The sequence below is a fragment of the Scleropages formosus genome, chromosome 8, assembly GCF_900964775.1.
Source record: "Scleropages formosus chromosome 8, fSclFor1.1, whole genome shotgun sequence".
Lineage (NCBI taxonomy): Eukaryota > Metazoa > Chordata > Actinopteri > Osteoglossiformes > Osteoglossidae > Scleropages > Scleropages formosus.
In genome coordinates, this window is record NC_041813.1 from 28,001,719 (window position 1) to 28,024,161 (window position 22,443).

Genomic DNA, 22,443 nt, shown 5'->3' on the forward strand with positions numbered 1-22,443 from the left:
CGAAGCACGGCTGGTTTGGCCGATAGCATCATTTTTCCTGCGACGCGATTTGCTGCCTGTGGAGCTGAGTTTTGAGTGGAAGCGAAAAGGTGATTGTGACAGTTTGTGTGAGAGTCAAGAGATCAGGAGAGAAGCGGGTTTGAAAGAAATGGACGTGGAATCCCTTTGTGAGTGCTTGGAGGGATTCTGCAGTTCTGAGAGAGGGAGGGACGGAGCTCATTGCACCACAGCAGAGCCTGAACTTGGAACTGAAGGACTTTTAATTTTGGACCACTTCTGAGCGGGACCACCAAGCAGCCAGAGCTTGAGGAGCACGGTGGACTTGCTGGGGTGTAAGGATTGATTGGATCGTGTCAGGTATTGGGGTACAAATCCGTTGACCATCCTGTAGAGTCTTGAACTTGACACGGGAAGCCAGGGGAAGCTGGAGATGGGCAAGGAGGGGAGATAAATGGGAACGTTCCGGCAGGTGGAACACAACCGGTGCTGTGACGCTCTGTTTCAGCTGGAGTAGATGAGAGGATCTCAGCTGGGTTCCTTTAATTGTGCACACCTTGAATTTGATCTGGCCCCAGCAAAAGACCTTTCGTTGGATTAGCGTTTGGCTCTATGGCTGAACGAACAGATGAAGCCTCGTGTTGTGCTGGACTAATTAAAAACTAGGAATTCCAGCATTACATCCCATACAGTGAGGCAGCCTAGCAGAAAACATCCTCTAGAGTTTCATTAATCGTGCTTTTAGTCCGGCAAGCTGGCGAGTTCTGCCGAAATTTTAGGAAATAGGGCGCAGAATTCCCCAGTGCATTTCACTGGAGGCCATCTACTTCCTCCCCCCGCCTTTTGGCCTGTGCTAAGAACAACAAAGATGGTGAGATATGGAGGTGTCCTCTGGGTACAGAAGTCAAAGAGTGTGTTTTTTAGGACGAAAGAGATGAAGGCAGTGACAGGTGCAGAGAGAGACACGGATCTTGCGTGGAGAGAGTGAAAGGGAGAAGAGGGAGGCGGGCCGGCGGTGACGCGAGCGCTCCGCTCGAGAGATTACGTGAGCTGAAAGCGAGGGATTACGGAGGAGGGATGCAGATTGAGCCGCGGGAGAGAGAGGAGGACGGCTCAGGACAAGTCCGCACATAGCGACTGCTGGGGATTTTCGTGCGGTTGTGTGCATCCGAGTTCTCGTCCTCTGAACTAATGGCCACAGCCGGTCTCCGATAACTACTGTGACAGTTAAAATAGCCGGTGACCCCCTAAAGCCAACAGCGATCGCTGGCCCGTGTGCAGAAAATCAGCCGCCGTGTCTTCCCTGCTCTTCTTCATCGATTCCCAGAGATGTTGGAGACCTGCGGGTCGCTTTGCTTTCACTCTTCTGCCCACGTTGCCCCATGCAAGCACTTCCCGGGTGTACTCGGACTTTACCCCGGTACTGTAGAGTACTTAGTGTTCTGCTTCTGCCGAGACAGAATCTAGGCTCGCGAGGCGCTGTGAGTCTGCTGCACATTTCCAGAAGCTCTGTGATCAACGCGAGCGATCTGTTCAGCCGGAATGGGGAACCGTGTGAAGGGAATGAAGAGAACGCTCGTCCTTTTTTCACTTGCGGCCTCCGCAATCCACAGGCTCCGGGATCAGGACGGCGTCTTTTTTAAACGGTGCGTTTTTGTACACAAATTGCCGATCATTAGGACGGCCCAGAGCATCTGGACGAAAAAAGGTCGTCAGCTGGAGTGCTCGGCGCTGTCAAAAACCACAAGAGAGCTTTCAAGAGAAAAGCTGGGAAAGAGGGAGTGAGCGTGAGGGGGAGAGCAAAGCTTTTGGTTTTAGACAGGGAGAGAGAGAGAGAGAGAGAGAGAGGGAGAGAGAGAGAGAGAGGAGAGAGAGAGAGAGAGAGAGAGAGAGAGAGAGAGAGAGAGACGGAGTGGGAACGTTTATCACCAGGACGTAGACAGCTCTGTACGGTCAGTGCCATCAGACAGAAGAGACGTCTCAGGTGAAGAACGGGAGAGTCATGCATATCCTCCAGCCTCATTGCATCAACAGGTTAGATTTCTAGGAATCTGCATGTGTGTGTGTGTCTATCAGAGCTCGCCCGTGTGTATGCACGTGTGCGCACACATTATGGAAGCGCAGATCCACTGTAGGCTGCTTGTACGTCGCTATGCAAAGTCAGCCTAAGTGTCCCTCGGTGCGTGCGTCGATGACGCCGGTCCGAGCGACACTCTCATCTTTGCACGCTCACTGTTTGCCCTCCGCCGTGGTACTTCGCGAAACTACTGTTTTGCAGTTGCTGCCTTCGTGATGCCGTCCTCATCAAAACAAATACATCTAAGCAGCGGCGTTTTAGTAAAGTGTTGATTGTTGGCTAAACACGTGCCGGATGCGATCGGTTGTTGGAAGCGGAGGAGTTTGATGCGATGTTTTCTCCCGTAGCCGGCGTTCAGTAAGCACACTTTCCAGCGCGTAACTCCGTGTGTGACGCGCTTTGATTGATGGCATTTAGCACGGGGCCTTCGGCAGTCCGCTTACCGCCGTATCCTTCCTCCAGCCAGGAGTGTTACTTTGATGCTAATGTACGTGGAGATGTATGCTGGCGCACTTCAGCGCACTCAGCAGCGGAGTCTAAGGTTCCCTTTCCGCAAAGCATTTTAGACGCTAATAGCCGAGGCCGGCCGCCGCATGTGGAATAATTCATGTTGCAGAAGAAGCCTCGGCTCAGCGTTTTTACCCTCCGGTACCAGTTCCGAAGCACGCATCGCCGAGGGCGAAGTCGGTCGGTCCTCGTGGGGGGGCGGGGTCAGGGAGATAAGCCCTTTAATCTGCTTCGCATTGACAGTCGCACCGATTGCGCTTCCATTAGAATTATTTTAGTGTTGATTAGCCGAGGCCGGATCAAAACGCTGCCTCTAGACAAGGTTATTAATAGTTCTCCTCAGGTGACCTCGTGTCGATCCCTTCTGTGATCTCCCGGTGCCAGGGACTAGACTTTGGGGGCAGGTTTGCGGCGATTAGACGTCGCGCAATTTCCGGGAGAGAGCGAAAGCTCTTGCGTGCCCTGCATTAATGTGATAATGCTTCTACGCTTTCATTAAAATTGAGAAAATTAAAAATAATGGATAAAAATGGATAGTCACGTTTAACTCTCCTTTGGCGAGGTTTTTTTGCCTGTTTTTTTTTTTTTTTTCCCTCCGATGACATTGCGGTGGCGGACTTGGAAATATTGTTTCCGACAGTGCGGCTTAAGCCATCATGCCTGGCGTAAATATACCGTGCTTCCTTACATAATCTCTGTATTTCTGCTTTGCCCTCGTACGCGTAAACACAGCGGATTTGAGTCAACGGTCGGTTGTCAGAGAGAATAATTTGAAATAAGTGACGCTCTGCTATAAGTCACTACATGGGCCTTCGGAAAATATTTTATTGGCCTTAGTAATCATTTCGAGAGATGAGAAAGGATAAATGTATCGTCTTAGTTGCAGCTGAACACAGAGTATTCGGGCTTGAAGTTTTCAGCAGTCTCCTAATAATTAATTCAAATGAAAACAGTGAGAGAATTATTAAAGTTGAAAATTACGAGTGCCTTCTCCCTCCTCCTTATCTCTGCTCTCCAAACGTGGTTTTCCCTGTAGGGAACTGGACCGCTCAGAGTCAGCGAGGGCGGGTGTGGATTGGGGACCGCGTTAGATTAGGAACCCGGGCCGCATCCACGAGCGTCCTTGTCACGATGCCCTGCTTGTCGTGACCCTGTCACTGTCCGGGGCTGACCCCTAGTGGCGCCGCGAGGGGCCCTCGCCTCAGGACTGACGCGTCTTGACAGCGGTCGCGATCGCCGTTCGGGAGTGGAGACCTGTTGCTGTTTACCTGCTCTTGGCTTGTCCCGCTCGAAGGCGTCCGCTCTGGTAGCGCCGCGCACCAGAACCTACGCGCACCGCTCGACAGGTCAACGGATGTATGTTCGTGACCCTTCTCGATCAAGGACAGGAGTTGTTTCAGTCCATTTCGGCATAGGCCTGACAAAACGTGTGATTCGATGTCGTTCGAGTGTCTAATGTAGCGTCTGGTAGCTTCCGCTTATTGCCGGTGGCTCTAGTTCTCTGAGACGCATGTTCTGCCTTTCTCCTCTTCCCTCATGCAGGTGGCTCGACGGTCCAAAGAGGAAGCGGAAGAACAGCCAATGTGCCGTGAAGAGCATGTCAGGTGAGGAGCCGTACGGCGCCGAGCTCCCGAACCCCACACGTGTAGGGGCGGCGTGGTCAGTCGGTCCGTCTTGAACTCGAAGCTCTTCCCTGCTTCCGCGGCTGTGCCGTGGCCCGGAGCCGCAACCTTAGCGCTTGAGCACTGCTGTGCGTCCCAGGGGTCTTCATAAATCTGCTGGCGTCACAGCAGGTGGTTTCAGTGGCTCAGCGGGCTTCTTGATGGGCTCGAGGTTGAGCAGTTTCACAGTAGCCCGGAAAGAACGGAGTCCTGGCCCTTGCTTCCCGGTGCTAGGAGGACACCCATTTAGCCTTAGAATATTAATTTTCACAAGGATGCGGCACAGGTCAAACTCAGTTTTCATCCTTTTGGCCTTTTTTGCACCTTCTGATAATTTAAGATCGAATATGACTTTGAAGGTCTTTCAAAGGGTTTGTTAGAACGGTTGAGTGTGCGTAGTTTTCGAAGGGCCGGTTACCTGCAGCTGGGTGGCACCGGTTCCTCAGAGCTCCTGGATTGTTTTTGGGTGCGAGTTCAAATCCGGTTTAGTCTCTTAAGAGTTAGCAGGGGTGTCCTCCAAGTACTCTGTCACTCACACACTATTGGTGAACCTGAACAGCATATCTTTGGAGTGTGGGAGGAAACCAGAGCACCCAGAGGAAACCCACCCAGACATGGTAGAACATGCAAACTCCACACAGACTGAGTGGGGATCGAACCCACATCCTCTCGCACCTCCCAGGCACTGCAAGACAACAGCGCTGCACGCCGTGCCGCCTCTCTTTCGTGTCCATGCGTCAATAATCGGTAGGTGTAGCGTAACGTATTTAGCACCAAACGTAATGAATAAATGTAAATGTGCAGTTCCAGCTCAGCTGCACAGGAACTGCAAGTGTGACCTTCTGATTCAGAGGGCACGTCCAATGAACGCATCCTGCTGGAGTGAAGTTGAACCGTTTATAATAAGGGATCCTGCAAGTGTAGCTTTCGTTCTCTGGTGTTTCACCCGATAGGATCTCGAAACACAACCCGTCAAGTCCCGTTGGTACTGGTTAGTTCTGGACTGGCTCTTTTCCCTAGGCGGTTTCGTAATTGGACTAGGAGCTGTCACTCACCGTCGACCAGATGTCGAGTAGCGACACCTTCGTTGGCACATGACTCATAGTGGCGACTTTGTTGCTCGTCAGCGCCTGGGAGGCTCCGTGGGGAAAAGTGTGCGTGAGGTGAAGGCTCGTGGCTGTGCAGGGAGGCGTGTCAGTGTCCCTCTGGAACACACGAGAGTTCTCAGACCCGTGGGGGGGGGGGAAGGCTCCTTAACTGGCAGGTAGTTAAGACATTGCTTCAGTCCTGTCCTTAAGCACCTGATCCTCACGCGTTCAAGGCACCGTTGCAGCTTCCCGTGTGACAACAACCTGAGGATTTGCGTCGTCTCCCTTTCTTTGGCGCCGCTAATCTCTTGTCTCGGCTGAGCTCATTTGCATTCGGGGAGCATCTTGTACCTGAGCGGCGCTGTGAATGTGACAGCACGGCGCCTGTGCTTATGTGTGCGTACGTGTTTGTTTTTGAGTGTGTTGGTTTTTATTGGGTGCAGGTATGTCTCATTGCTCCTTCGGTAACACTGTAGCCCTTTTTCTTCTTCTTCCTCCTCCTCGTCATCTCCTCCTTCCCCTTTGTCTTCCTCTACCCCGGTTCCTTTGTCGCCATTACCCTCCTCTGTGACTTTCTGCATCCTTCATCCTCCTCCATCTCATCCTCTTCCTAATCCCTAGCGCTCAGCCTCTCTACTCCAGGGTACGTACCCAGCTATCTGGAGAAGGACGAGCCGTGCGTTGTCTGCGGGGACAAGGCCACTGGGTACCACTACCGCTGCATCACATGCGAGGGCTGCAAGGTGAGCCTTGGCGCACGTAACAGACATGTGCACCATTAATTTTGAGTGGGACTCTTGAAGATTGCGCAGTTGGGACTGTACCAGCGAGCACATGTTTATTCTGGCAAAGTGTCAGTCGAGAGATGGGCTCGGTGCCATATGCGCGCTGCACTGCGGGGGTTGGCTTTCTACACAGCCTTCTACTTCTGATAACGCAAAACTGTTCCTTTCCGCCGAGTCAGCAAAGCGATGCTGCAAATGCATCGCAGCCGAACTCTCCCTTTCGGAAGTGCGTTAGCATACGTTGTGCGCGAGTTCGGAAATGTTGTCCGTTCTGATTGCGCCCAACATAAATCCAAGAACTGTAATTCAACGTGCCCGTCCTCGGATTCTGGGACGCTCTGCAGCCCGACAGTCTTGAGAGCCTTCCTCGCTGTGACTGTCACCAGATGGCTGATGCTGACATCGGTGACAGTTCGGGCTGGACAGACGTGGCCCCGTGTGGCTCACAGCTTGACGTGGTGACACGTTTGAGTCCTCCATCCTTTATCAGGGCTGCTTTGTCTCTCCTGGCCAGACAAGGAGACGTGACAGTGATGTAAGATGCGGTGTGACAGCCGTCTCTCCTCCCGACGAGCCGCGTTCTCACACCGTTACCGCTTTCTTCACCCCCTCCCCGCCACCCCCACAACCAACTCAAGGGCTTCTTCCGCCGGACCATACAAAAGAACCTTCACCCCTCGTACACGTGCAAGTACGATGGCTGCTGCGTCATCGACAAGATCACCCGCAACCAGTGCCAGCTGTGCCGCTTTAAGAAGTGCATCGCTGTTGGCATGGCCATGGACCGTAAGTTGCACGCCGCCCCGCAAGCGAGTGCTGCAAACCATGCGGTTCCACTCGCTGATCGCTTGTCCACACAGAATGCGTATGTAACTTCCCATCCTATACACTCGCAGCGGTGCGAGTCGGTTTCATTCGGTGAAATTTCTGGTCAAAGCGCTGTAATCGCGCACACATCACTTGCGCACGTATCATTTCCACTGCCAAACCACAAAAAAGGATGTCATCGAGATGAACGTAATTTTTATCCTCTGTGTTTGTCTTTCGCTCTCCTTCACTTCCTACGTACATGTTCTCCTCAAGGGTCTAAACCTTTTTTACTCTCATAGGCTGCGCCTTGTCTTTTGTCTTTGTTTTTGTCTTTGTCTTTTTGTACAATTATTTCATAATACTATGCACAGTACAGAGTTTCCCTATTTTTATTATCTCACTCCTGTCTGCTGAGTGAGGAAACATTTGTTCTTTGTTTCTATACCTGGACCTGCATTTCTGCACCTCGCATCCACAGTATTATATATACCGTGGCGGAAGCTGCAAAATTAAATCGCCACCCCGGTTTGAATCAAATATTTTTTTTTGTTTAAAGTGAGTAATGCAGTCAAATATATATATTTTTTTATATTTCTGGACAAGTTTTTGACACGTGTGAAAATGGTGCTCAGTGTGGCACTTACGGAGAAACCCAGGTGAGCAGGTGTGGTAGTGGTTAAGAATAGTGCGGTCCAAAGGTGGTAGAGTCTAATCCCACTCCTGCTGTGGTACCTTTGATCAAGCTATGTGTCCCGAACAGATCGAGTAAGAATACCCTGCCGTATGAATGGCAAGTCATTGTAAAGGTTAATAATAAACCCCGTTGGGTCTTCGCTCAAGACCGTAGCAAAGAATTCTGCACCGTTTTTGAAAAGACGGTGAAAGATCCGTTTCCAGGTTTTTTTGTTCACGTGGCAGAGAAGCTGCTAGTTTGGGTATAATTTGTCTTCGTTTTAAAGTATTTAATTACTTAAGTTTTGTTTTCGGCTTCGCTGGACATGTCTTTTGTACTAATCGTTGTCTCTTTGGCCGTTCTGTCTCCATCACATTAGTACGCTGCCCTAAGTCTGGACAGATTGTTTCATTTTTTTCATGTCTACAGTTAATGGAATCAGGTTGTGGGACATATTGAATGTCTTAAAACTCACCTCTTCCAGACTCACTTTGCCCACGAGCTCTTAAATTCACGTAACATGTAAATGTTCATGCTCTATAACTCTGATGGTGCCCGGACAAGCCTTTGCGCAGCTGCTCCTGTAATGCACGTAAATGTTTATATGTATCTCCGAAAAAAGACATATATTACTGGGAAAGTGATCAGGAATCCTGGATGTTCTGATAAAGTTTTATCCAGCCACTCGTGTGATGAACGTTGGTTCATATGTTGGAAACAAACTAACTATACTTAAGAATCACACGTCAGCATCTATGTCTCTCTTTCTGCTGATGTAATGAACACGTTGTATTTTCTGTGAGATGTACGTCGCTTCGGAGAAAAGCGTCTGCTAAATGAATACGTGTAAATAAATGTAAATATAGTTGAAACACTTTACACGCATAAATTCAATACTCATTATCCTTTCTCATAGAGTAAAGCTTGTGATTATATCCACATTCCACATGGGCAACAGGTGACATAGTGGACCGTCACTTTGCAGTCAAGGGTTCGAGCCCCCACTCCTGCTGTAGTACCCTTGTTGAGGTACTTACCCTGAATTGCTGCGGTAAAATATAAGCCAGTTGTACAAATGTGTGAATAATAGCAAGCTGCCTAGTTTACAAAGCTAACACTGTAAGGGAGCTTGATGAGATGTGTGTGAAAGGGTAAATGTAAATGGAAACTGTCCTCTTTCGTCAGGTCTTTTGACTTAATGTTAAACGGTAAGAAAGTTGTGCGCGGTACCCCATAAACGAGATGACTCGCTGTAGCGATGAGCTGCAGGATTTTCATTCATATGAGACTCTTATCAGAACACCATGAAGAGAGACTTAGCGGTTTGGTATATTTTGTGAGGAGCAGTCGTTAATTAGGAAATGTCTGAGGTTTTTTTTTTTTTTATGAATATTTCTTTACATTTCTAAATATTTATCTTTGTCTTAGTGGTGCTGGACGATGACAAGCGAGTGGCCAAGCGGCGTCTTATTGAGGAGAACCGGGAGCGGCGGAGAAAGGAGGAGATGGTGAAGACCATGCAGACCCGGCCGGAGCCGACCCAATCCGAGTGGGAGCTCATCCGTATCGTGACGGAAGCTCACCGTCACACCAATGCCCAGGGCTCCCACTGGAAGCAGAAGCGCAAGTTCTTGGTATGTTTGAGGTGTCCGGATACGTCGCTGTAGAAACGTCATAGTTACCGCACTTGTCCTTACGTTGTAATCGACTTTGTCTGAAAGGTGGTTGAAAAATGATGAAGTCGCTTCACTGTCCTGCGATGGTGTCACCTTTGCGTTATGAATAATGAGCCCATATGTTTCCAAATGTTTAGCTACATCCTTTGAAAGCCATCAGTAGCAGACAATTTTTACTTATTTTAGTAAGCGTACGCGTACATTTGAAGCTTCCCCAGTGAAGTTATCAGTTCGACAGACAGCCCTTTGAGTTTCTTGGAAAAGGTACGTTAAGCTTCAGATCATTAAGCGACCAGGCATGGTAACTGCAGTTACTGCGCTGCTTTAAAGGCTTTGGGAGCGATGCTTGCTGTACGAGGGAGAAAGTCTGTAGCAGTGTTACAGACACTGGCCTTAGGGTTAAAATGCCGAAATTGGCTCTTTTAAAAAAAAATGTCTCAATTAGATAAATATCATGGGGGTGAGAAGACATCATGAGTTGTTTATTTTGTCCAGTCTTATGATTTGTCTTCAGTCGGGATATAAATTCTGCCCACGCGTAATGCAAGCGGAGCCTGGCGAAACACTCGGACAAACACGCGCGGTAGAACGACGTGACGTGTCTCCGGACAGTGGCTCGCTTTCATCGCCCTCTTGTTTGTTTCTGTGGTTCCAGTCATCGGAACTATCCGACTCGGTCGTGTCTGCACCAGACAAGCCTTGCAGACACTCCTCTTCTGTTTGCATTTCAGACTCCGCGTGCTACTTTTACAGGTGTTTTGCTGGCTCATTTCTTCGTGCGCAACAGAGTGAATAATAATTAGGCTCCTTCTTCATCCGCTGTTCCGCCGGTTGATCGTTTTTTCTCTTCACATCACCAAGTCCTCCTCCTGAGTATCCTACCAGAGCTAAAGTAGTTGGGTTCGCGTTCAACAAGGTTAGGTACCTGCAGTGACGTCCCCCTTTTGTGCGCCTCTCCGCAGCCCGAAGACATTGGACAGTCCCCTGTGGCGCCCACCTCGGACGGAGACAAAGTAGACCTGGAGGCCTTCAGCGAGTTCACCAAGATCATCACGCCTGCCATAACCCGTGTCGTAGACTTTGCCAAAAAACTGCCCATGTTCTCTGAGGTGAGTTTTGAAACGATATTTTAAAAATGTCTTTTTAATGAACGCTTATGCGGTCCTGCAAACGGTGAACACTTGAAAAGGCCTCCCGGTTAGGTTACAACGATCATCTGTGAGGTCTGCCTACATTATGTCGGTGCCAGGGTACAATTCCCCGGAAAAGTGCACGTCAGGACAAGAGAATACGGTATCTGTCGGCATGATTTAAGTAAAAGGGCGTCGCTCATGTAGAAGATATTTTGAAGAAGTGAAATATTTACTGGGTTTGTGTTTGTACTCAGTCATACTGCTGGCATTTACAGCTGCCTTGCGAGGACCAGATCATCTTGCTGAAGGGATGCTGCATGGAGATCATGTCCTTGCGTGCCGCTGTGCGCTACGACCCTGAGAGCGAGACGCTCACCTTGAGCGGGGAGATGGCCGTCAAGCGAGAGCAGCTAAAGAACGGTGGTCTTGGTGTGGTTTCCGACGCCATCTTCGACCTGGGCAAGAGCCTGGCGCAGTTCAACCTGGATGACTCGGAGGTGGCGCTGCTCCAGGCCGTGCTGCTCATGAGCTCAGGTGAGTGGATAAATAAAATAGCGTTGCGGAGTTGAGGCTTTTCAGGGGTGTTAGATTATGAAATGCCGATCGAAATGATTGCCTGGCAAGTAGGTAGCAGCCGGTGCGTGTCGCAGCGGAGCCACTCGAACTGAGACCAGATACACGCTGCTTGCAACATCCATTGTAGGCGGATGTTTGTAAAGGATTGGTTTTGCGTTGCATGTTTTTTTTTTTTTTTTTTTTTCCTTTTTTTTTTAAATTGGCCACATTGTATACACCAGTAAAATACAACCCAAACCATTGTGTTTGTTCCATACAAACATAATACAGTATTTGGTTGTTTGATTTACATGAGTCACTTAATGAAAAACATTTTATCGCTTACAAACAAGCATGATTCGTTTTAAAGGAGGCAGCCGTCCAAGCATTTGGCTGCATAACCTTTGATAAAAGCAGAAAGCTTCAGTCTAAGGAGTCCAGTACAAATGGGAGGTTAAATAATAAACAACTAAATAGCACTGAACTCCTGTGACAGAATGGTTGTAATTATACCCATTTGTAATTGTAGTTCTTGTTCGACACGTTTATCGAGAGACTTGCAATTTCATTGATTCATGCAGCTTTGATATTTCATTGGAGGCATTGCTCAAGGGTGTCTTTTTTCAAGGGTACTTCAGCGAGGCCCCTCCTAGGACTCGAACCAGCATCCTTCGGGTTACATTTGTGTCCTTAACCACTACACTACCCAAGTCCTGAACAGATTTATCTTATGTACTTGTTATTGCCACCTCTAACCGTAACCCTTAACCACAGAAATTCAGGTCACAGTATTGTAAACCTCGTACGACTGCGAAAATGTAGGCCTTACACTTTACCGGTGTATAAATTTGTTTTTTTTTAAATCATGTGTGCATGTCAGAATACTACACATTTCTAACATTCATCAGAGTGATGTATTACGTTTAAAATTTTGATTATGGTAAACCTAATGTTTTCCCCTTTTCAGCTGGTATTCTGATGTATGTCTATCATATTAATCAAAGTTCGTAGACTTGTTCCATAAATGAGATGTTTGCAGCTATTACATCTCAGTCATAAACACATCTCTCTGTTGGGAGGTGGAATTGTAATTTTTATGCAATAGTTGGACAAGAGTTGCGGTGCAGTTTGCATCAATATAAGGAATGTAGTTAGACACTGGAGTGAGGATCTCCTGTGACAACAAATAGTACTGAGACAATAAAGAGGGCGTGAAAATCACTTTGAATTTGTCTCTCCTTTAGACCGCACGGGTCTCACCTCTGTGGAGAAAATCGAGAAGTGCCAGGAGACGTACCTGCTTGCGTTCGAACACTACATTAATCACCGCAAGCACAACATTCCACACTTCTGGCCAAAGCTGCTGATGAAGGTTACGGACCTACGAATGATCGGAGCCTGCCACGCCAGCCGTTTTCTGCACATGAAAGTGGAGTGTCCCACCGAACTGTTCCCTCCGCTCTTTCTGGAGGTGTTTGAAGACCAGGAGGTCTGAAGCCTGACTGGAGGGTGGAAAGGGACAAGGCGGACAGCCTCTCCGAACTTAAGACAGCAAAGATACCAGCAGAAGTGAAAAGGCTTTACTGTTGTTTGGACTTTCTTTTCTTGCCGTTGGTTTTCAAGGGTGGCCCTTATGTCATTGAATTCGGGTACCTAATCATAGTACAGGCACCGATACCAATGCGCATTTCACTACACACAGACACAAGGTGGCCCTCTTTGCAACGCTGCTGCCGTTGCATCCAGTTCTACCAGTTGCAGTATTCCAGACCGATCCGGCTCCGTAGCGGAAGTGATTGTTCTGGGAAGTGCACAGGCAAACGCACGCAGCAGAATTTTGTGAAAAGCTGTTCAGAGAATCTTGACGTGGCACTCTCGAGAAGAAGTCGTGTTATCGCTCCCAGGCCGTCTACTTGTCTAGATGTCTTTACTGGTCATACTTATGAAAACTATTGACTTCTGGGGTGTTTGTGGTACACGTCACCGTTCTTCATCCCCCCTCCAAAGTCAGTAGCAGTAGTTTTTCCTTCGAGATGTGTTGGCCTGGCGCACTGCACTTTCCAGGACGTTGCATCGTTCAAGCAAACTTCAGTATTCACAGCACTTAGAATGTCACCTTTTTGGAAGGTCCTGGGATCACGTCCATAACATCGATCCCTCCACGCTTGCACACGCTGTTTTTAGAATTTGGTGAAAAGCCACATTGGTTCACATTGTTGTCTCGTAACGTTTTGTTCTCAAGTGGGTGGCTGTGTGGCCAAAACTACGGGTCGTTCTCCCACCCTCTTGCTCTCAGACCACATCCACACCATACAAACCTCTAGGAATCAAACCTGCATTTACTGTACAGGCCAAAGTTCTGGGGCCGTGGCCTACTGGCACGAAGCCCAGAGCAGATCCTCGTTAAGGCAGGCTCCACAAGCGCTCCGACTTGCTCAGGGCCAGCGCCACGGGGGTCACTACCCCAGCGAGGGCCCCAATAGCTGAGGTTCGAGCCCTGCCTCTGTACTGATAGGTTCTACCTCACCTCAGGGCAGCTGCTCATAAACCACATTTACATATTCACTAACAAACAGTAGTATACTCAGTCCTGGCACAAAGTTTTACTCTTTGTTGAACCGCTAGTTTACACAGACAGTGGTTTTAAAACCACTGAAACATGAGGGGCCACCATTTACTGTTATGATCCTTTTGGTTTTTAGGCTAGCCTATCGAGCTCTTTTCTTTCGGATGGGTGACCTTGGGTGTTAGTCAAGTTACCCAGCATTCTGCTTCCCTCACGACGTACAGCCTCCAACCAAAATGTTGAAACTCGTAAAACTGCAAACCAGTGGGATGTTCTTGAGGAAAACTGACAGCTCCACACAGCGTTCATCGATCAGCCGTTTACGGGGAAGACGTGGTCGGCTGATGGACTGTGGCTGAAAGGCAAGGTATTCTGCTACCATCGCAGCTTCGCCAGGCTCGGTCGTTCGTACCACGTGGACCATTTGCAGAAAACATCCACTTCCTCTCTTAACTGTGTGACGGATCAACCCATGTCTATGTCACAGAGCCTTCTTGGAGAAAAATGAAACCCAGCATCCTCTTGGGAATCCCAGGCATGTTGTCAAAACTTACAACCCATAAACGCCATGTAGGCTCCAGTACCCAAGACACCGATTGCACTTAGGATGACCTTTGTCAAAAGGAGGAATAAAAACATCCCTCTATTTTGTCACTCAGAAATAGTAGTCCATTAAAAATTTGGTTGGCCAAATTTAATTTGGTTAAGGCAAGCAAAATTATGGACAAAAGGAAGTTTCCCACCTTTACACACAAACGAGAAGGGGGTGGGGAAAACAGACAGCAGCAGTTTTTGAAAGTTTACAAGCGCGAATGAGGGCAAAACGGGATGAGTCTTTGCCCGCGACCCCAATTCGAACGAAACCGAAAGCACTTCTGTTGTTCCTCCTATCAAAGTATCACTGTACTCTCTCCTTGAAGGATGAATGTGTCATGGTCTGCCATAGCTTCCTTGCCTTTGCCTCTCATATTTGCGGAGGAGGAAGAAAACACCAGAAATGTGTGTGTCTGAAATCTCTGTATGGTAAATGAAATATGTGAACCTACAGAGTAAAAAGGAGTTTTTTTTTTTTCCTCCCCAGTTTCATAACCAGGCTGTTCCTGTGTGACATTTACAGCTACAGCTGCTGCTTTTCCTTAAAAAGATGAATTTAAAACCCTTGTACACAAATTTTTTAAATTATTCTAAAACTTAAGAACAATGATCTGCACTTGGAGACTTTTTTTTTTTCCTCATGTTCTCTGTGTTTTTAATCTCTAATTCTTGTCTGCTCTGTGTTAACACAGAAATTGTCACTTTTGGTCATGCGTGGAGTGTAACCTAGACTCGAACGTGACTTTATTTACCTCACACCCTGCTTTGTATTGATAAGCCAGCTGTTTTTTTTTTTTTTTTTGTCCTGTTCTTTATGTCAGAAGGAATTTGCAACCCTTGTAAACAGAAATATAACCTCAAGGAAGAACTGAAATTGCAAAAATAACAGTGACAAGCTGAAACAAGTACTGAAACACAATCTGCTTATACCTCACACAACATGTAGCTCAGAAATGTTGGACAAAGAATTATGCGGAAGGGTTATGCAGGCATGTGCAACGTGCGAGCAAAACGTTTCCTAGAAATGAGTAAACGGGCATGTCTACGCATGCATTTGTGCCGATTACATTAGAAAAAAAACCTCTTTAGGTTTGGGAAACTCGTTATTTTAGAACCGCAACGGTACATCCCCATTTGAATTGGCACGATGCTGCTCTATTGCCTCCCGTTGCAAGGGATTGTGGGAACGAAGCAGCGGACAGTGTTCTGAAACCGGCGCAGCGCCTCGTTGAGAAGATCCTGCCATCCTTCGATCTCCAAGCAGTTCTGTCCCAGGGTGCATAGCACCAGGAAGCCTGAAGAGGTTATTTTTTTGTGTAACGGTTCGGTTTTGAATGTAGATGAGCGGACTGGGCTGCAGACGGAGCCCAGAAACCAAATGTCCCTTTGGGTCATATGACCAGGCAGCACAGAGCATCAAATCAGCAGTACACACCATACATTAAGTATTGCCCATCTGCCAGATACAAAACGTGTTGTTTTATCTCATTTATGTGTTTGTTTGTGTTTTGTTTTGGCCATAACTAAGGATGTAAAGGCAGATACATGAAATAAAGTTTAAAAGTATATTTATGCTGAGGGCTTACATGCTGTTTGAGACTTGTCGGTCATGCTGTCGGCTGTTTTACTTTAAATAGTAAATATGATGCACGGAAAAACGCTTCGTATTTATGTGCGTGGGCCTGTGTGCAACTCATATGCATGTCATTGTATTCATCTGAAAGCACCCGGTGAGGTTTAACTTCTTAGTGTGCATCCTTTCCTTGTGAAATGACCGTCCGTCGCATGTGCAGCGGGAATACCAAAGATGCTCAGTGAGGGTGAGGAAGAGAGGAATCCAGTACCTACACGTCTGCGTCTCTGAAATGGTAAGAGACATCACGTGTGCCGAGGACAACGGCTGAAAACAGCACGGAGTTTGGAGAATGAGGGACTAAATGTCAGATCTAGAGGGACATTTAAACCGCATGTGACAAGCTGCATGTGCTGCCTCCGCGATAACCTTTGTTTTGGCTTGGGTCAGGAAAGCCACACACCTGTAGGTATGTGGGAGAGCTGAGGAAAAATTGTGTGTGTGTGTGTGTGTGTGTGTGTGTGTGTGTGTGTGTGTGTGTGTGTGTGTGTGTGTGTGTGTTTGTGAGAGAGAGAGCGGGAACACATTCAGTGTACTGCATATTTACATCTGCTCAGAGGATTCAATTTCAAACTAAATGTGAAATTCATGATTTTTTTCGGTATGTAATGAAATCAATTTTTTTTTTTTTTTTTTTTTTAAAAACTTGTTCCAAAAACAGGTACTTGATCTTGTTCCTTTTTTCCTTGTTTCAGAGGGCGTAAGCAAAGTGAAGGGATATGTGTTCCTGCAAATGCACACGAGGGTCGGGGCTCGCGTGTGAGCGCAGGCACCACGGAAGCTGGCACACGTGGCTCCTCGGGTTCCAACCTCGAGAATCTTGTGAGGCGCAGTGAAGAGTACGGTTGTTTAGAATGCACCCTGTAATGTGGAGAATTCAGGGGTTGTGGGTAATTCAGGCTGGCATTCTGAGGAGTGCAAATGGCATCGGTGTAATACAATCTGTGACTCCCAGGCCAGCAAATGGAACACAAATCTGCTTTCTAGTACTTTCTAGTACATAGGCAGCATTTTTCCAGGCTCGCTTTACAAACGGAACGCTGACACAGGCTGGACTCTTTGTGCAGTTGAGCGGCGTTCGGATGAACGTTGAATAGCCTCAATTTTTTGTTACAGGTCGGTAGGTCGGACCCACTCTGTCATAATGAGAATGCTTTGAAAGAAAAAGAGTGTGATGCAGAACTGGACGAAGAGCAGTAGGGTCCAAATAATGGCTGAATGTTCGAATAGATGTTGTAATTAATATTTATACGAAGGAGACTGACGTGAAAATAGTGGTCATATATTATTATGTTGTTACCTGCAGACAGAATGTGACCTGCGTGAAATGCATTAGGATGCAGCCAATTTTAATGCAAGCGCAAACTGGATGTTTTGATTGTCCGTCCTTCCACCACAGCAGGGTCATGGCGATCTGGAGCCGATCCCAGAAGCATAGTGCGTGAGGCAGGATACACCCTGGATGGCATGCAGTTCCATCACGAGACACCTGAATGCCCGCTCACTCACTCATGCTTGCGTTATTTACATTGCACGTTTGTGTGAAAAATTAATTTTGTACTGTTTATGCGTTTCAGGATAGAAAAGGATAGGTCTTTAAATCGCTGCAGGGAAATTCAGTTAAAAGTTGCAACTGATAGCTCATAATTGCTAGTAGCAGTGGGCCGTGAGTTCAGTTTCCAGCATTTAGCAACAAATGTGCAGATATTTTGTTTTTTATGAGGCAGAAGCGTGTGACTACATCAACAACAGTCAAGTCAGCAGACAAGAGTTAGATGACGGATAATAGCAGGGTATGGTAACTTCCAATTTGTCCTTCATTGAAGAAGAACTATTTCTCAAATGCTAGTTTTGTTGAAAATGGGGGGGAAAAAAACAAGCGGGACTACATGTACGTGTTCCAACGCTCAGGGTCATCTCAAATCAGCCAGTCGAATTGAAGCTTAGGAAATTTCCAGCTTCCAGACCCAATATGAAGACTGACATTCAAACCTGCATTAGACACACTGAGCACTGATGATGTCACCTGGACTGTTGATGAAAAGTTTGCAGTCTAAATGCCAAGCTTGGCGAACACCTGCCACATGTTCAGTATTTTCAATTAATTACTGTCGTCAGTCAGTCGTCAGTCATGCAAACAATATTCTTATTGTCACTACGGAAATGTCAGTAGTGCTTGGCAGTCACAAAAACAGACAAACTTATTTCTGAACACCTTAGATGACATCCGTAGCGCACCACTGGTAACAGATCGATGTTCCAAAATGAACTCTGTTAAGTTTACACTGAACCGAAATCAGTTGAAGCCCATTATTTTACAGCAGGAACCAGTGGAGCTTCTCTATGACTATATGTATGAAAACATCTCAAGATCTGCTGTATGGAGCCTTAAAAGGTGCTGCTGTGATATGTCCCCCCCAGCTAAATCCATCTTTGTATTGGAAGGAAAATCCACATTTTTCAAAAATTCGGACTGGAAGCGTGACTGATGGATATACAAAAGCCACAGTTTTAACTTTGCTTCCTTAAGCACTTGACATTGTGCCATTGCGGCTGTCCCAGCTGGTATTGTTTCTGCCCAGCATGAGGCCATAAGTTCAGTGGAAATCTGTCAGGATCGTCGACCCAAAGTGCTTGTCTTTGATTATCCCTCTTGTAGATGTTAAGATCTGTTTGTTTATTTGGGGTTTGTTCATGTTTTGAAACTTTGTCCACATCACACCGTAGCCATATGAGGTTTGATGCACTAGTACAGATGAACCGGTTGTAGATCATCTGTACTAATAGTATTCCTTTGCTTGACAATGACTCTTTGCATACGGAAGTATTCACAACCAGCCCTATTTTTCATTGCTTTTTTTTTTTAAAGCTGTGACATTGCAAATAACTGCACAGTGGAAGAAGACTCTGGAGACAAGTGAATTAACACACATTAAATGAAGACCGAAGAACATGCGCAACTTATCAAATTTAACTACATCACACTGAGTTTTAAAGCCAGAGACAAAGGTGTTCGAATATGTGCTGTTTATGCGCTGGACTTGCAAGGACACATTTTGAACACTAATATAATACTGAAATCAAATGCACTGCCTTGTTACCTTACAAACACTAACTAATTTAATTGTTTGTAAATTTGCCTTTGATCAACAGCAGTCACAAATACTAGAAAAGAGCGGTAAATACCGTGGAATTGAGTTAAATTAACACTGCTCCTCTGCTTGAATGTGTTACACTGCCAAAGGTTTCTCATGGGAAAACTGTTTTTGCTACACCACAGACAGAAATTTTAGATAGAAAATACAATTAAAAGTACACGGAGATCCGGTGTACTTTTGTAAATGTCTCAGCAAAACGTTCCATGTGCACATAATCTTTGATTATGATCATGCCTTCCCTGCTCTCCACTTTGCCAGTCATATCTTTAGCACTAACTGTCCAGCAGATGGATGAATATTATTCCGCCGTGCTTAAAATAGCCTGAAAGATGGACACACATGTCTATGTATCAGCATGCTGAGGAAACACAACGGTACAACCTGAGGCCAAGTCATGTGGCTGCTCTAAGGCTCGATTCTAAGGGGAATTACAAAGAATCTTTGTGTCTTGGATGCTCACGGGACCACTATAAATTCCCATGGTAATCAACATATACCACATTGCTGCTGGAAATGTACAAACTGACTTATACATGCATCTGTGCACATACAGAGGCATTCATTCTCACACGGCCTGCAAACATTCACACGAGCGCAAAGACTCACTCAGCCTATCGGAGCAACACACGTGAAAATCCGTTATGTAACGAGTCCCGTCCCTCCCCCTGCTGTGTCCTTGATTCCACTGTTCAGGGTTAGGTGAGGACAAAAGAGGGAAACGGGGCCCTCAGCTAAGCCACATCTTCAAACCTCCGAATCAAAACACACGTGTTGAACACTGTGTTTCTCCAGTGGGGAAATAAGAGCAGTGGTGGGGCTTGTGAAGGCGTGGATTATGAGAAGGACTCTGTTTCAGAGGAGGTGGCAGAGGACTGGACAGTGCTTAGATTAAGAGGGGACGGGGGCTTCATAAAGGAGGACGTTTTAAGTAGTATGGAATCGGTAAGAGAAAGGGGCAACTCCACCCAGTGCAAGTGAAGCCAATCTGTTAACAACTTCAACCCTGGAGAGAGATGCAAAAAGAAAATTCAGTACACAAGAAACAAACAGGTTTGCTCTTCTAAGGGCTACACTCTGAACGATGAAAAACAGTCAGAGATGGAATGTGTGCATATGAGCAACAGAAAGTAACTCTATGATTGGTTCAGGGTGACTGAAATTATGCAGAACGAGGGGGGATCACATTTCTCTATTTTATAGGAAAGCAAAACATACAAAGGCACTGTTGTTTTTATGTTACCCCAAGACTTCATATTTTGTGTTATGTACCTCATGAAATGGAACTGAATAACACTGAGTAATTCTGCTGTCTGAGTAATTAGTGTCACATGAAAATTTTACATATCTCTAAATAACACTAAATAACAACACGCAAAGCCTCCGTAAAAAAGGTTCACATGCCACATTCGGATCCAATTCAGATGCCCGGAACATGTAAGCCCTCTAAGAATAAAATCACCGAACTACAAAGGCTGCTGGAAAAGTAAATGAAAGGAGAAAATACATTAAGTATAAATCCTCTTTGTAGTTGTAAATGTCACTTCTAAAAAAGGACTTCCTAAATGTCTTCTAACATAAATATGGTATAAAACCTTAAAAATGTGAAATTATTAGGTGAATTTAAAAAACAAACAAAAAAACAAGAAATGGGTCTGCAGAACATTGAAAAATGAATTAATAATTTCTTCTTTTAAAATCGTCTCTCCACCTCGAATTCCACTTCGTCTGCAGACATAAATTTCGGCGTACTGAAGATATCACAGTGCGCCACCTTCTGGCAGATATGTAACAAAACTGAACACAAAAATCCAGAACTAAAGATATAAAAACAAAAAAATGAAGTAAGACAAACGAAAATGTGAACCATACAGCAGTAAATATACAAAATATTGATTTAAAACAAAGGGGCTGACCAATCCTGCATATTGAAAGCACCAGAAAAAAACAGAGGTGTCCTTTAATTTTAATTTAATTGCAATTTCAGAAAAGTTTCCACTAAAACAACCGATGTGCGACGCGTTCTTACTGTTGCCTAATACAGTGGGAGCCCTTTTAAACAGCTGCCTAAGCGTAGGCCCCTTGTCCCTTTGTTCTTGCAGTGTTCAGCGCAGCTAACCTGTAGTTTGAAGGGAGCCCAAAGGCAGGAGGGGCCAGTGGCGCAATGGATAACGCGTCTGACTACGGATCAGGAGATTCCAGATTCGACTCCTGCTGGCTCGGGCCTCTCCGCTGGCTCCACCCGAGTTGCTAGGGCGCTCCCTTTTCGCGCCGGTGAAACGTGCGCCCTCTAGTGGTCGACCGGCGGTCGTCTCCTTCATGTTTTGCCACAAGAAAAGAACAAGTTGTCCTTGAGCAAGGAGGAAAGAGCACCACCTGGCTTCTCCCATATGGTCTAGCGGCGAGGATTCCTGGTTTTCACCCAGGCGGCCCGGGTTCGACTCCCGGTATGGGAAGGTGCGGTAGCCGAGCGCGTGGCTTTCTCCACCTCTCCCCGAGAATGCTTGGCTTTTCCGTATCGGAGAGCCGCCCGCTTCAGTGGGGTTCCTTTTAAGCGTAGGCCCCTTGTCCCTTTGTTCTTGCAGTGTTCAGCGCAGCTAACCTGTAGTTTGAAGGGAGCCCAAAGGCAGGAGGGGCCAGTGGCGCAATGGATAACGCGTCTGACTACGGATCAGGAGATTCCAGGTTCGACTCCTGGCTGGCTCGGGCCTCTCCGCTGGCTCCACCCGAGTTGCTGGGGCGCTCCCTTTTCGCGCCGGTGAAACGTGCGCCCTCTAGTGGTCGACCGGCGGTCGTCTCCTTCATGTTTTGCCACAAGAAAAGAACAAGTTGTCCTTGAGCAAGGAGGAAAGAGCACCACCTAGGCTTCTCCCATATGGTCTAGCGGCGAGGATTCCTGGTTTTCACCCAGGCGGCCCGGGTTCGACTCCCGGTATGGGAAGGTGCGGTAGCCGAGCGCGTGGCTTTCTCCACCTCTCCCCGAGAATGCTTGGCTTTTCCGTATCGGAGAGCCGCCCGCTTCAGTGGGGTTCCTTTTAAGCGTAGGCCCCTTGTCCCTTTGTTCTTGCAGTGTTCAGCGCAGCTAACCTGTAGTTTGAAGGGAGCCCAAAGGCAGGAGGGGCCAGTGGCGCAATGGATAACGCATCTGACTACGGATCAGGAGATTCCAGGTTCGACTCCTGGCTGGCTCGGGCCTCTCCGCTGGCTCCACCCGAGTTGCTGGGGCGCTCCCTTTTCGCGCCGGTGAAACGTGCGCCCTCTAGTGGTCGACCGGCGGTCGTCTCCTTCATGTTTTGCCACAAGAAAAGAACAAGTTGTCCTTGAGCAAGGAGGAAAGAGCACCACCTAGCTTCTCCCATATGGTCTAGCGGCGAGGATTCCTGGTTTTCACCCAGGCGGCCCGGGTTCGACTCCCGGTATGGGAAGGTGCGGTAGCCGAGCGCGTGGCTTTCTCCACCTCTCCCCGAGAATGCTTGGCTTTTCCGTATCGGAGAGCCGCCCGCTTCAGTGGGGTTCCTTTTAAGCGTAGGCCC

General features: G+C 47.2%; 1 protein-coding gene and 5 non-coding genes across 7 annotated transcripts in view; all 6 read left to right on the forward strand.

Moving 5' to 3' along the window:
- Positions 1 to 15,769, forward strand: part of LOC108937154 (thyroid hormone receptor alpha) — a 48,714-nt gene extending 32,945 nt beyond the window's left edge. Inside the window, exons 3-9 of one of the 2 annotated variants that reach the window (XM_018756939.2) lie at positions 4,124 to 4,185; positions 5,952 to 6,073; positions 6,754 to 6,901; positions 9,027 to 9,232; positions 10,237 to 10,383; positions 10,683 to 10,941; positions 12,207 to 15,769. In XM_018756939.2, coding sequence (XP_018612455.1) covers positions 4,124 to 4,185; positions 5,952 to 6,073; positions 6,754 to 6,901; positions 9,027 to 9,232; positions 10,237 to 10,383; positions 10,683 to 10,941; positions 12,207 to 12,457 — 1,195 coding nt within the window. In that variant the 3' untranslated portion in view covers positions 12,458 to 15,769. Of the gene's footprint in view, positions 1 to 4,002; positions 4,186 to 5,951; positions 6,074 to 6,753; positions 6,902 to 9,026; positions 9,233 to 10,236; positions 10,384 to 10,682; positions 10,942 to 12,206 lie in introns of those variants that run through there. The other variant, XM_018756929.2, reaches the window with a different exon arrangement.
- Positions 15,770 to 21,294: 5,525 nt separating this feature from the next.
- trnae-uuc (transfer RNA glutamic acid (anticodon UUC)) lies at positions 21,295 to 21,366 on the forward strand. Its single transcript has one exon. It is a non-coding gene; the product is annotated as a tRNA-Glu (tRNA).
- A 177-nt stretch (positions 21,367 to 21,543) lies between these two features.
- trnar-acg (transfer RNA arginine (anticodon ACG)) lies at positions 21,544 to 21,616 on the forward strand. The gene has a single exon. It is a non-coding gene; the product is annotated as a tRNA-Arg (tRNA).
- A 163-nt stretch (positions 21,617 to 21,779) lies between these two features.
- Positions 21,780 to 21,851, forward strand: trnae-uuc (transfer RNA glutamic acid (anticodon UUC)). The gene has a single exon. It is a non-coding gene; the product is annotated as a tRNA-Glu (tRNA).
- Positions 21,852 to 22,028: 177 nt separating this feature from the next.
- On the forward strand, positions 22,029 to 22,101 carry trnar-acg (transfer RNA arginine (anticodon ACG)). Its single transcript has one exon. It is a non-coding gene; the product is annotated as a tRNA-Arg (tRNA).
- A 162-nt stretch (positions 22,102 to 22,263) lies between these two features.
- trnae-uuc (transfer RNA glutamic acid (anticodon UUC)) lies at positions 22,264 to 22,335 on the forward strand. The gene has a single exon. It is a non-coding gene; the product is annotated as a tRNA-Glu (tRNA).
- The last annotated feature ends 108 nt before the right edge of the window (positions 22,336 to 22,443 follow it).